Source organism: Crocodylus porosus, unplaced genomic scaffold, assembly GCF_001723895.1.
Source record: "Crocodylus porosus isolate Cpor-Errol unplaced genomic scaffold, CroPor_comp1, whole genome shotgun sequence".
Lineage (NCBI taxonomy): Eukaryota > Metazoa > Chordata > Crocodylia > Crocodylidae > Crocodylus > Crocodylus porosus.
Window position 1 is genome coordinate 58,894,206 of NW_017728909.1, and position 14,406 is coordinate 58,908,611.

Consider the following 14,406-nt stretch of genomic DNA (forward strand, 5'->3'; position numbering starts at 1 on the left):
TGCCTGACTGTTGTTAAGTTGATTGTCCATACTTGGTTTTCAGTGTCAGATTTCCTGATGGTGGGGCCAAAGTGGAGACAGTACATGGCAAGTGTGATGTGTCTAACCTCACATTTTCATAAAATCAAGATGGCATGTACAAGCCACAGGACTTTTAGTTAAGCAGCCAACAGTAGACACGTATACAAATCCCAACAATTATTCATAAGTTTGCAGCCTCTTTCCTATTCCCACCCTCCCTACCCTCCCATCTATTTGATTTTGTTTGGCTCAGTTTGTCATTTTAATGGGCTACGCTGCAAAAATCTGTGGCTACACTCAGTGGCTCTGGGAAGCAGAACCACTGCAAGATTCCCTCTAGACAAATCCTCCTTTATGCGATGACTGGGCATGCCATATTAAATGAAAGGCCCTTTAAAGAGCAGTAAGGGACTCTTCAGCAGCCTGCTGCCATGTTCTTGTAACCCTCCAGCATAACTTATAGGGATGAGACAGCAGTGAGTTATGTTGCTAAAAGAACTATTGTGCTTGACAGCCTCAAGCATACTGAGCCATGACTTGCTGAATAGCATTGCTAAAGAGTTCTAAGTAGGATGTCCTAAAGTTATGACTGCAATAAATAAAATGTCCCTATGTTAAAGACAAAGTTCTTTCATTATATCATGATTGAGGTTTATAAGAAGGAGGATTTTGTACTTTTTTTTATACTCTATTTTTAGTCTATTAGCACACAAATACTGGAGAACAAAATTAAATAAAACTGTGAGAGTATTTCCAGTTTTATTCTCCATGAGTCCTAAAATTTTTAATGCACAGTAGCTGATTTCTGGTATGAGATTTATCTTCAAGAGTAAAGAAAGGAGGGATAACTCAAATCTGTTAGTGGACAATATATCAACTCAGAAATTATTAGGTTATGCAGTATTCAGAATCTTTTATTCCTACATGTTTTAAATACTTATAATTTTCTAAATTGATATATATCAGAATCAGACCCAAAAACATTTAGATATATGCATAAATACATTTATATGTCAATATATGTCTACATCTCTATATTAATCTCTGTTACGCTATGTTCCTTTGCTGTTTAGAACACATAGGATTAACTTACTTCTATCTAGATATACGTGTCCTAGGAATTGGCATCTTATTAGTACAAATCATTTCTATCAGTATATACATAATATAGATAGCTAACACAATATATACGAAAGTTGACTTCTAATCTATACAATATTCACTGGTTCTGGTGGGTACAAATAAATGTTTAGGGTAAAAAAAAAGCAAAACATGTTTACTAGTTCAACGCAGCTAAAATGTTCATAAGGTAAAGGTCAAAGAATATTTCATTCCCTGCTGAGCAAATGGTCAGGAAGCACATTTGTCTGCATTTCCTGTCATAACAGGAAGAGTGTAACTTCTTCCTCTCCACAATGGCTTCAGTTCTGCTTCCCACCTCCAGCTCCTTCTCCCTCAGGGCCTTCCAAATCAATCCTTACAAGACAGAGAGACAGTGGCTTTTTCTGAACTAGTTTTCAACAGAGCTATATTTGCTGATAACTCATTTACTATTGCACTCTCCTTACTTAGGCTGTTCATTCATACTTCAAATCAAAAGTAATTTGACCTAAATATTTACCTGAATTTAATTCACTCTAAATTATGCTCAAACATACATTGATAATACAAACATACGTAACTGTAATATATCATCAGTTTAGCATCTCTTTAAAACTTTTTCTTACTGAAATTTCAGGTGGATGGGTACAACATGAAAAACCTTAGACTAAAGTGCATTGGGGCCAATAGGTCACCCAAATTGAGGAGCCTGGCCATTAGCGAGAGTGCCAAATCTTGAGATAACCACTCTGATAAAATTTGTACTTGTGGCTAACAAGCATGATCTATTCCAGTGGCATTATCTGTGATGGAAGTAAACTTACGTAGGACAGCAAGTCAGACATTCAGCAATTAAGGGCTACATAGGTTTTAATGCATAGGCCATTGAAATGAGAGGTACAGAGATGTACTGTTACTGTTGTGATATTCTCTTCTGATTTGAAATCTGAAGTCTTGAATAAAATCAATCTAACTACTGAGTACAGACCAAAAGATTAGGGCTATGGAGCAGTATTCATTTCTACAGTAAAATGTCTATGAAATTCTTATCAGTAGAAAAATAGCCTGGGACCTAGAGCAGTTATGTGTTCTAGCACCCTGGCACAGAGGTGTGCGCACAGCACAAAGGTGAGCTCTCCAGCCAGACCAAAAGAGGGCTGCTCCCTGGGTCATATTCACCTTTACTGGAGCCTATTACCTGACAGCCTGACTTCTCCCCTATCTTGAGAGGGGGCAGGCTGTCAACAGACAGACCCCTGAGTTTTAAATTGCTTTGTATGTATCCCTGATGGGTTGCATGGAGGGTGACTGAAACCTGAGGCATTGAGGGTTGGGCACGGAGGAGACTGAGGACAGACTCCTTGACCTTGGGTCCTGGCTCCCTCAATTTTAAATCATTGGGTGGCACACACAGCATTTAAAGCCCACGAGTTTGGGAACTGGGTCAAGGATAGCTTCCTCAGTTCCCTACCCTGAAGGTTTTGAAATCACTGCCCATGCCACTCAGCTGGGTTGTGGGGGTGGCATTTAAAGGCTTTGGGGCTGGAAACTGGGGCGAGGAAATCTTTCCCAGCCCCAGTGGCTGTGATATTGCTACAGGGTGGCATTTAAAACTGAAACTCTGGGAGAGCTCCAGCCCCAAGTGCCCCTGACTCCCACTGCTGCACATCTCTGGGTTAAACTGGAGGAGTACATGGGGCAGGGGTTCTTCTCCTATGGCGGGAAATCTTCCAGAGGTTTCCAACTGCAGGAAAATGCCCATCCCACCCATCAGCTGATTGGGAGGTTGGCTGGGAAGGGGGACATTTTCATGGGATTGAAACTCTCCCAGGGCTCCAGGAGAATTCTCCCCACAGTAGAATGCCTTTCCACCCATCCCATCAATCACCTGTTTGATGGGACAGGGGGTAAGATCCCCATGGGGCTCCCTGACAGCTTGGTGGGAAGGATATAAAGCACAGAACTGTGGGATACTGGGTGTCATCCACACCGAAGAGAAGCATTAAGCCTTTCATGTTAAAACCTGAGGAGAGAGATCTTCTGTATAGATAACTGACTTCTTGCAGAAAGGCCACTTCTCTTCCTTAACTAATTCCTTGAACCACTACATGCTCTCCTTTTTTTGCCAGAAGAAAGACTTTTGTCCCGGCACAAATGTGATGCCTGTTTGTGGCCCAGGAAAATGGTTAAGACAAGACTGACAAATCTAAAAATAATTCTCATGAAATGTCCTCTCAAATTTGTGCTGATCTGTGCACTAAATCACCACCCTTTTTTTCTGCTTCTACAGATGAAGTTCTGATTCAGATGGGAGTCTATTATTCTTCCCTTTTGAACAGAGCTAAAACACTGATAAAAATAGATGCACATAACTCTGAAATTAGTTTTGAAATGAGCAGTGTGAAATATCAAAGTCAGTAGAACAAATCTAGGTTTTCCTTCAATTGGTCATTTCCCTCCAGGATATTTTTTCCCTGTCCTATAACCTCACTTTGCTTATCTGCTTTAATTTGTTCTCTGTTGAGCTGACACCTGCAGCAACTCTTATTTTACCTAATTATTCCAAATGCTGGAATCCAAGATTTATACAAAAATCATTCTGCACATGCATTAAGTAAATATTTCAATTTTATTACTCCAATACCCTTTTCAGACCAACTACAGAACCATGCTATACTTTGGGGAAAATGTCTAATATGTGAGCTTATTTTATTTTTCCTACAGGATTTGATGAAACTGAAGGACATGTTCCAAAAAAATATGGAGAAGCATGAGCTAAGTCCTGGTCAGTTTAAAGTGGGAATCTAGACAACAGAATGCTTCAAAAGTAGGACAATAAAGAAATACGAAACACTTCAGGAAGAAGATGGGGTAATGGAAAGGAGCAGGTGCTATTTAAGACCAGATACCGCTTGTCTCAGTCATACAAGTTCTCCCACGGAAGTATGGCAAATCAAGATGTTCAAAATAAGAAAAAGTAACAGAGGCAGACACCAAGATATAGCTCACAATATGACAGTCCACTCTGCTGGGTTTAGGTGTTGCTTTTCTAGATCAATGTGCTGGTTACATTTAGCTTTCAGGCCACAGATTTCATCAAGCATCACAAAATGCCTTCCAATATCATTAATATTATTAGACTGAAATTAGCTTACATTTTCTGCTTATTTTTAAGATTTTGAAATTTCATAACAATTTTGACATTTAAAACATTCCAGCCAGCCTTACAGAGGGTCATCGCTGAGGGCATCAGCCTTCCAAAGAAGTTGATAAAACAGAGCCACAAGAACTTCCTTTACACCACTTTATACTTTACACTCCACATAAATTTGGGCCAAATATGTTATATAAATATATTATATAATGGTATATGACATAATTTACCCAAATTTATATAAAGTACAAAGGGTTGCAAAGGCATTCTTGTAGCTCTGTTTTAACAACTTCTTTTGAAGGCTGATGCCCACATAAATGACCCTTTGTAAGGCTGGCTGGAATATTCCGAATGTCAAAATTGTTATGAAATTTCGAAATTTGAAAAATGAACATAAAATGTAAGCTAATTTCTTTGGAGAATGCCTCTGACTTGTGAACAATGGTAGAACTGGTTGCCTTTTTTTGAACTTCAGATGAAAAAAACAAAGAAAGAAAAAATGGCAAATATATGTCAGAATTATTTTAATAAATTTCCTACTCCTTACTTTCAAATCAACTCTTGCCCTCATAAGAACAGTTCTTCCTAATCTGATTGCTGACTAGTTTCAGAACTGGTACTCACAGAAATCAAGAGGTTATAAGTCCAGAGACAATACTGATAATGCTTGGCTATTACTTCAAATGATCATGCTACTGATAGAGAATGCAGGGAACTATGGTCAACAAATTGCTAGGACAATCATAATAATATAATTGTAAGCAGTATCATTGAAGATCTCTCATTCTGTCAATATTTAACAAGAATTTATTATCCTATGTTATAATAAAAAGAAAGATTTTGGTCACACTGGCCACTCAGGACACAATTCTTTTGAAAGTATTAATTTACATTTAATGCCAGGAGAGTAACCAAAGTACCCAAATAAGTATGACTTTTCTCTGAGTCTGTGAGCTATTTTTATTCTTCCTCCCCCTGTCCAGAGCACATGAGAGCAGTTGTTAGGGATGGCCTGGTTGTGTGCAAAGTTTTCACAAATCATGGTGGGTGTGAGGCTGTACGGGAAGAAAGAAGATGTCATATGCTCTCCTTCTCCCCCCTCACCCTCATGTAAAGGCCAGGCAGAAGCTGGCTCACTGATAACATCCATAAAATAACATTCAGTGTATGGTTCCTCATGATTATAGGGCTTTGTCTTGCCCTTATGGAAGTCAATGGCAAAACCCCATTTGACTGCAGGATTAGATGTGCAATGAGTAAACAGTATCCATTTTTCATTATCTATTTAAAGGATTTCCTTGTTCAAACCCAGGAAAAGAACAGATCATACACTCATGCCATACCATCTTCCCACTTCTATGGAATTTGTAGTCAGAAACATACTTCTTTTGACAGTTTTAATTTACATTTAATATAAGGATAGTAACCAAAGAACCCAAGTATGTGCAGCCAATTCAACTTGCTCAAAAGAAATACTGTTTTACTTCTAGAGTTTGCTACTATTTTTGTCTCTCGAGCTGCTTACTCCTAACAGTATAAAAGAGTTCTACTACAAGACACAGTGACCACGTCTACATGTTTATTAATGTATAGTAGTTACTGTACATTTAGTTTAGTACTTGCTTAATAAAGTACTAAATAAACACGCAGCACAGCAGTGCCGGCACACAATTTTTTAGTGACTCTTACTGTACAGTAGCTTAATAGTACTGTGCAGTAGCGTATTAACATGTTTTTTGCTTGGCACGCTACTGCAGTGTTATTAGGCTACTGCACTTTAAGCATCTCATGTAGATGCACCCAGTAATAATAACTGCTGCCTCTGTTGGGGCAGATCTGTGCTCAATACTCAATGTAATTAATCAGGCAGGGTTCTGGACAAATATGTAGAAGTTAGAGAAGCAGAATTATCATCTCCTGGTTCTGGAGCCACTGCAAGGGCGTCTTTCAGAAGCTACTCCAAATGATCAAGGTAGACTCAGTGGAGCTGTCGTGGGGATTGAAGGATCCTAGTAGTACTGTATTCTCTGGGTCTCACTCTTTCTTTTGCCACACATGCTGCCCTGTACAGAATTAATGCATTGATGAAATAGCAAAGGGGATGCACAACAGCATACTCCACTACTGTGCTGCATCCAATGCTCCTTGTATAGAGAAGGCACCTTGAAATTGCAATGCAAATGACTATATGACAATTTCAAATAAACACTCTGTGACCCATGGAAAAATATTTCTTTAAGACAGAAATGTGCTAGAACCTACCCTTACAAACTCACTTATGTGAGAGAAGTGTGTTGCTGGTATATGGAAACACTGAGTAAGCTTTGCAGAAATGTGCCACAACTGGGACACAAAAAAAATTAAATTATGCTGTAATGAAAAATGTTTAGCTTATATATCCAAATATTTTCCCAGTCTTTAGAAATAGTATGCAATAGTATAAATCAGCATATAAAAATTATTTTAAAATTATGTATACATATATATAAAATGATGGAGCTTCTCTTAGAGGATATACCAGCTCATGGGACATAAAGCATTTTAGCAAATATTCCTGTTAAGTAGTAGCATCTGTTCAAACTGTTAAAAGAACAATCAGCCATCAGTGAAAATCCAGTCATACTGAATCATTGGCAGTATAGCTAAACCTCAACAATCTAATCTACACCTCCTTAAAGTCAATGGAAACATCTTTCTGATGTTTCTGTTGGGTCTTGCATCAGTGCCTTAAAGGGCAGAGGAGGAAAACCAATAGAAACAATTTTCAAGGGAGTTTTTGAAATGTTCAGAAATGAGACAGGAGCAGCATGCCAGTTAGACTATGTGGCTGTTAAAGATGGTAAAGTTATATTTTCAGGTTTGTTACTGAATCTGATTTACTGAAATTATGAAAATAACCGAACCCCAGCAAAATAAATGCTTTCTTTCAGAATATTATAGTTAATAGTAGTATTCCAATGTTATGACTATAAGTGGGTGCAGGACTGCAGATGAAATTACAACTGAATCAAGGAAAGGCTTTTAGAAAATTATTAATTTTGAGAACCAGTATTTGTCTTGAAATAAATAATCTGAAAATAAATAATATGAAAATTCTTGAAACTCTACAGTGAGTGATTTAACTGTCAATATTATTTATTTTTTAAAGTAAATTTAGTCTTCATGAAAGGTGCCAAATTGACAGCATTGGAGACTGAAGTCCTCTATAGGCCTGTATTAGAGCATGAAAGTGAATACTAAAGCTACAGTATAAATTAATGTTACCAATGGCAAAATGATGTAGTTTTATTTACAATATGTTTATACAAACATGGTTTGAAAGAAACTGTGGTAATATAGGATAGGCCAAAACAACTAGTGTCTAAATGGTTAATGATACATCCAGTTCAATATTTCAAATTTAATTTCAATTCTAAGCTATAAACCAATTAAAACAAATATGGTGGTTTTTTATTGACAGAATTATTGCTTTTTGGCTTGGCCCACAGCAATAAGCAACCTGTAGGGAAAACACAGAATGTATCCATCATAAATCCTAGCATTGTTTGCTTTTTAAACTTGATTTTCTGCCATGAAGAGCACAAGTCATACTCACACTACAGCATTTACAAATTCAAAGGAAGGCACATTTCAAAATTAAAATTTAAGGTTATTACTATATCGGGTTGTTTCTGCATGGCATTATGAGACTTTAAATTCTAATGACAACATAATAATTTCCTATAATACAATCTGCATATACAAAGAAAATAATGAGTCAAATATATGTAATTAGTGTATTAATAGTCACTGAATACTAAATGCTTTTTGATGCACTGAAAATAATTACAGTAGATTAACCCCAAATTGTATCCATACTCTTAAGGGAAAACTAGTGATACTGTTAAACAATTTTATTTATCTTAATTTCCATATTTGTGCATCTCTAATCTCACTATATTATATAAGGTATAAATAGTAACAGTTTTTTCCACTGGTTTTAATTTAGGAGACCATACGCTGAAATTATTTTTTCTAAAAATAAAAGTCAGTTACTTTTGCTTATGATGAGATTTAACCATTGGCTTTATTGCTGTTAATATTTGAACCATCCCAAATTTTTTATTAAAAATCTGAATTGACTGACCATGGTGTGCCTACATCATCAATATCATTGGTACAGTCTTTGTTTCATGATGCATGAAACATACAAATATTATTAGATGTTTGATATAAAGCTGTGTGTGCAACTGCTTTTTAAAATACATGTCCAGCAAAATAATAGCATAGATTTTGTCCTACAAAAATCTAAACATAAGAATAATTTTACTTATGTTTCACTGCATGCAAAGAGACTCCTCACGCTAATAAAATTGATTATGTGTATATAGGTTTGTAGGGTTGGGTGATATGTGTCACGATCCTATAAAGACTTGCAGTTATATTTCACTTTATCCATTCAATTCAACTGGACTACTCACAGAGCACAGAGTTAAGTACAAGGCCTGTGTTAACAAATTATAGCAGATTAAAACTACAACAGGTTGAAACTTCAAAAAAAAGTTAGACATCTTCATGTTTACAAATGTACTGCCTTTAGATATTCAGTATGAAAATCTGCTAAAAATTTCTCTCTCAACTGATTCTTTGGACAAACTATACCACGAATATGCCACACCATAAAACTCTAATAGAGACTTTTTTTTCTACATACCTGTCTGTTACGTTCATCCATAATCCTCGTAATCTGAATCTTTTTTCTCCCCATAGTCCCCGTTTTTCTTCTCTCTTTCTTCCTTAAAATTATGTATTTTTCCCTTCTCTTTTCTTCCTCTTTCCTGTTTCCTCAAAACAAATCTCCTCCTTCAGCACTTGCACTCCTCAGTTCACAGTCCCCTGCATCCGTTCCTGCTAAACTCACAAAGAAAATCAAATGTTAGTACAAAATTGACAACTAGACAAAAGTTACTACAGAGTTTACTAAACATCCTAGTAGCCATTATCACCTAAGCAAATTTTAACAAATATTTATTAGCTTATAAAGTAAACAATACATAAGGTAATACTAATAGTAGCAATGCAAAAGTCTCTTTGTTTAATTGTAAATGATCCCATAAATCCTTCAAGAAATAATTAAGAGGACCAAAATGCGTGTTTCTTTGATTTTGATAACATTAGGTAGTTCAATTTTTTAATATTGTTCGCCATTCTAATATGAAAAATTACCTAAATAAGAGAGTTAGTGAACCTTTTAAAACTGGTATGTCCTAAATAGGCTAGCTAATTCACTTTTGAAGAGAAAGCAATCTTATTTTCTGATAGAAGAGGTGATAATGTTCCTTGTTATGCAAATAGATGGACCTTTATTAAAGTGTTATTTGATATGTGTCAGATAATTTAAATCTAAGTATTTTAATCTTATTCTTTAAAAATTACAGTTACTGTATATGCTGCTTGAGATACTTTATAGAGGAAGTAGTACTTCTAAAGTCCAGCTACATTTCAAAGTATATTCCAGACTATCTATACCAGTGGCATGTAACTACAGAAAATGTAACTTTTTAAGTAATGCACCACATATTTTAATAAAACAGTAAAATAGAAACAGTTGCTAAGTGAAAAATGCTTTGAAAGAATGTTTTCATAATTCTTGTAATAAATCCAGATAAGTCCTCTACACTTTATAAAAAACTAGTTGCATCATAAAGCTAAAGGTGCTTAAAGAAAAATATTTATCTATGTACAGTAACCATATTCTGTTATAAAATGTCATTAACTACAGGATTATATCTATACACTTGCAAAATATTATTTAACTGTAAAGTGATAGAAAATATATGGAAAAATTCACAAAACAAGTTATGCTTAATGCAGTGCTAAAATGAATGTAATGTGCTTATTCCTCCCCCCACCCATTCCCCAATTCCTTTTGCAATCTTTAATTCTTGCCATGATTTTCATTTGAGTAAAACAGCAGAGGGTATACTTAAATACTAGAAAACACAGAAGCTAAAGAGGGTTCAATTACAAATGAACAGTGCACTTTTTTACCTCAGTCCTAAACTACATGAATAATATTTCTTCAGCCATCAACATTTACCAATTTGATAACACGGGTTGATGCTTCCTTGTTTATTTTAAGCTAGGACTCTTGCAGTTAACCTGATAAATTCCCCCAGTATGTTATGTAACACTAAGCCGATGTCCTGGCCATTTAATCCATTATTTGGCTCTGATTCAAAGCAATTGAGGTAGAAAAACTGGACTTTACTCAGTCTGATCTTCAGTTCTCTCCTGATTTTCCTTTTCATACATTAAAGATCTATTCAAAATGTTATCACTTTAAGAAAAAGCAAGACTTTTATCACTACCAGATAATGAAATTGAACAACTGACTATTATGTTACAATTAATTCTGCTGGTTCAAATAATATTTAGATCCTAATACTGTTTACATTTCTTTACCTGAATGCCTTTAGATACCACCTAAATCATTTCTGTAATATAGTATATGGCAAGTAAAATGGAATCATCTGTAATGTCATCTATATAAGGTGCATAGTTATAAAATACTTCTGCAGATTTTTTGCCCATGTGAAACACTTTAGCGATTTTTCTGTTGCTTAAAATGACAGAAAGACAGCAGCGCACATTAATCATACAAAACTAAATACGTGCCAAAGAATACACAATAAATCAATTAAATGTATTTATAAAACCAAATTTTCTAAACAAATCTAGTCTTATCTGATATTTACTGTTGACAAACAAAACCAATCTATTTTTAGAAACAGTCCTAAATTTCCCTGGACTGAGGTTTTTTCCCCCGTTTTTCCTATAGTCTTACCTCCAATACAAAGAACAAGTTAGAATGGTGTTTCCCATGCACATGCAGGACCCAAAAGAGTCTAACAGGCTTTCTCTGTAACAGTAAGCCAATACACTAATCCACAGCAAATGCATATGGAACAATTTCCTTTCCTTTCATTCAATTGAAGCTGGTGACACTATCGGCTTACAGCACTACGCCTGCCTAAGCTCTTATTCACTTCAAGGTGGAAGGTCAGGGTGGACAGATTAGAGCAGTGGTGACAGGGTTAGCAAGGATGAGAGTAGCTTTACAGATCAAGATCCTGAAGCTGAATGAGTAAAGAAAAAAATCACTAAATGCTGAAAATCTACCAGGATGGGCAGAAACATCCCCCAGTGAAGTAATAGTATAATGAGTCCCACCCACACATTTACCAGTTCCACATTTAAGACCAATCTTCCAAAAAACAAAAAAACTTTTATTAACTGCTCAGAGTAAGGAACTCTCATCTGGTGGCTACACAAAATATTCCTCAAATAGTTTCACAATACCTGTTGGACCAAATTGCACTCTGTTACACCGAGAAAGTCCACTAGGCATATAAAATTGACTGCACTTTAACCAAGAACAAAATCTGGCTATTTTTTAAGGTAAAAAAAAATCTATTACAAGAAAAAAGCGTGGAAGAGAAGTAATGATCATTTCATTGTTAAATGTTTAATGCATTATTTGCAGGAAGTCTGATGGGGAAACCCCCCTCCCCCCCCAACAATGTGTTAGATTGTATATATCCCATATGCACACTGCATGGAAAAACAACTGTGAAACCACCAGGCAAAAAGTTGTTTTTTATTGAATTCACGAGTGGAAAAACTACTGTCCTACTTGCTTTGTACTTATGAGCCTAATGACAAGTAAAACATACTGAATTTGTTTAGTGAATTTCTTTCCTTTTTGAATAATTTCTGTCAATTTTTATTACTACTAATACTACATTATGATAAATAGTGTTTTGTGTAGCTTCGGTTATGCACATATCTTCATACGCAAGCATACATACACAGAGTTCTTAACTATACTTAATATATCTTGGTGTACATTTATATATATTTTTATATGGCAAACACAAACACACACAAAACAGCTACTTGGATGAAGCCAAACATAACTTGAAATGAGGAAATCAGCACATTTGATTCATGGTTATTCACATAACCTTCAGAGAACTGACAGTGACAGTGCCAAAACAGAATGTATAGAATTATGGAGATCTTCAATTGCCTACATATGTTCTAAGAACTTACGCAATGTTCACAGTACTTTCTGGGAAATTCTTGCATGGTTAGTGCATTACATTTTTTAAGTTCCAATAAACTGATCAAATTATATTTTCCAAATGCAAATACATTAGGTAGAAACCTTGTAAGTAACACAAAACCTAAACTGTTCCGCAGGCTTTCATTATCCAAAAGCATCTACAAGGGACTTAAAATAATTCCAGAAGCTGGCTGAAATAACTTTCTGCATGAAAGAAACTTTCCAACATAATGACATAGTTACATGTAAACAATTTGCATAAAAAATGTCATAGCTACATGCTGTGGTGTTACAGGCTTCAGTATTTTTTTCTTTTAGCAAACCCAAACATAAAAAAAAATCAGACTGCTTACTAAAAAGAGGAACTTCATTTTGGCGGGCTTCTGTTCACTTTATGATTTGGCACAGGCAGAGATAGCTGATGGAAGAGAGGATTTGAGCCCCAAGAAATTTCTGATGCACAAATGCTGAAGATTATTCAACCACTCCTGCTTCCCTCTCTCTCTCACACACATGCAGACACACACACACACTCTCCCTCCCTCCCTGAAACAGAGGAGAATCTTGATAGAATGGCAGGAAACACGCACAGAGTGGTCAGGGAAGGATATGACATCAGCAACCACGAACAATAAAAGGTGTAAAGGTGCTTCCTTCCCTAAACTGTTCCAGAAGTGCAAAATGGGAACCAAAACTCTCCACTTCCTTCTCCGAACAGAACTGTCTGAATCTGCTCTGCTGCAACACCACAGACAGAGAGTTCTTTGAACAAGTCACATAAGAGGCATTAAAGAGTATCTAAACAGAGGAGTAAAAAGATTTAATTTATAAACAAAGAGGAGGCCAGAGAAAAAAAATACTTAAAATATGTCACTGATTAACATTTTCATGGTTGCTTTACAAAAGAAATAGACTTGACATAAATATCTCCCTATCCTACTAGCCAGTATGCTTCTCAAGTAGGTGTATTGGATTAAACAAATAAAATCATATATATAAAAGAAAAAAACATGCTGGTAACTACCTCTTGCCCTCAAAATTCAGTCACCTTGCCCTGAGAGAGAAAGCCCAAAAGTGAAAGGTCACTCAAATCAGTGGGAGTCTTTACATCATTATTCAGCAAAATGTGGCTGTAATGCTTAATAATGATGTGTCAGAGACCATTAGTTTCTTTTAATGAAAAATGAGTCAAAAAGCAACATCAACAAAATCATGAAAACTAACAAAACTCCAGCAGCCTTGATTCGAACAAAACTCCTGCTGAAATGTCACCTGCACATGGACTGATCAGTCACAGTATACAGATCAAAACAGCTATGCAGTTTTACAAAAGATGCATTCAATCAAGTAAAGATGTTCATTATTCTAAATCCCATGCCCTATACTAATTAATACTGCAATAAATGTAGAATGAGGGCAATAGTTACTGGGCTAACTCCTGAAATGAGCAACCCCACTGGATTAAATTTATCTCTAATGTAATTCTGTGCTATTCAATGGAGACAAATAAACACCAATTGATAAATTTGGTCTTCAAGGGTCAATGAAACTGCATGGATGTACCTGAAGGCAGCCTTAGTTTAATTAACAGAAACTTTATATGCTACTATTACATATTTTGTGTCATCCCCACTGCAATAGGTCTATAAGACAGAAATGGCATGCCCTACTATACTGCTCATGTGAATCATAGAATCACAGAAGTCGGGTCGGAAGGGACCTTGTAGATCTTCAAGTCCAACCCCTCGCCTGGGCGGGAGAAAAGACTGGACTCAAATGAGTCCAGCCACGTAGTCATCAAGCTTCTTCTTAAAGATCCCCAAGGTAGAAGCCAGCACCACTTCTCTAGGAAGTTGGTTCCAGCTCCTTGCTGCCCTAACTGTGAAGTAGTTCTTGCAGATGTCTAATCTAAATCTACTCTCTAATAATTTGTGTCCATTGTTCCTTGTCATGCCAGGGGGTGCTAGGGGAAACAGTGTCTCCCCTAAACCCTTCTGGTCCCCCCTAGTGAGTTTATAGAGAG

The 14,406-nt window shown here is 36.1% G+C and overlaps 1 protein-coding gene across 12 annotated transcripts in view; it reads right to left on the reverse strand.

The window, feature by feature from the left end:
- The window catches only part of MEF2C (myocyte enhancer factor 2C), a 151,305-nt gene that overhangs the window by 80,555 nt on the left and 56,344 nt on the right, over positions 1 to 14,406 (reverse strand). For 8 of the 12 annotated variants that reach the window (XM_019532340.1, XM_019532342.1, XM_019532345.1 and 5 more), the window contains exon 2: positions 8,970 to 9,166. In XM_019532340.1, the coding sequence (XP_019387885.1) occupies positions 8,970 to 9,023 (54 nt within the window). In that variant the 5' untranslated portion in view covers positions 9,024 to 9,166. Of the gene's footprint in view, positions 1 to 8,969; positions 9,167 to 11,102; positions 11,386 to 12,736; positions 12,917 to 14,406 lie in introns of those variants that run through there. The other 4 variants (XM_019532337.1, XM_019532341.1, XM_019532336.1 and 1 more) reach the window with 4 other exon arrangements.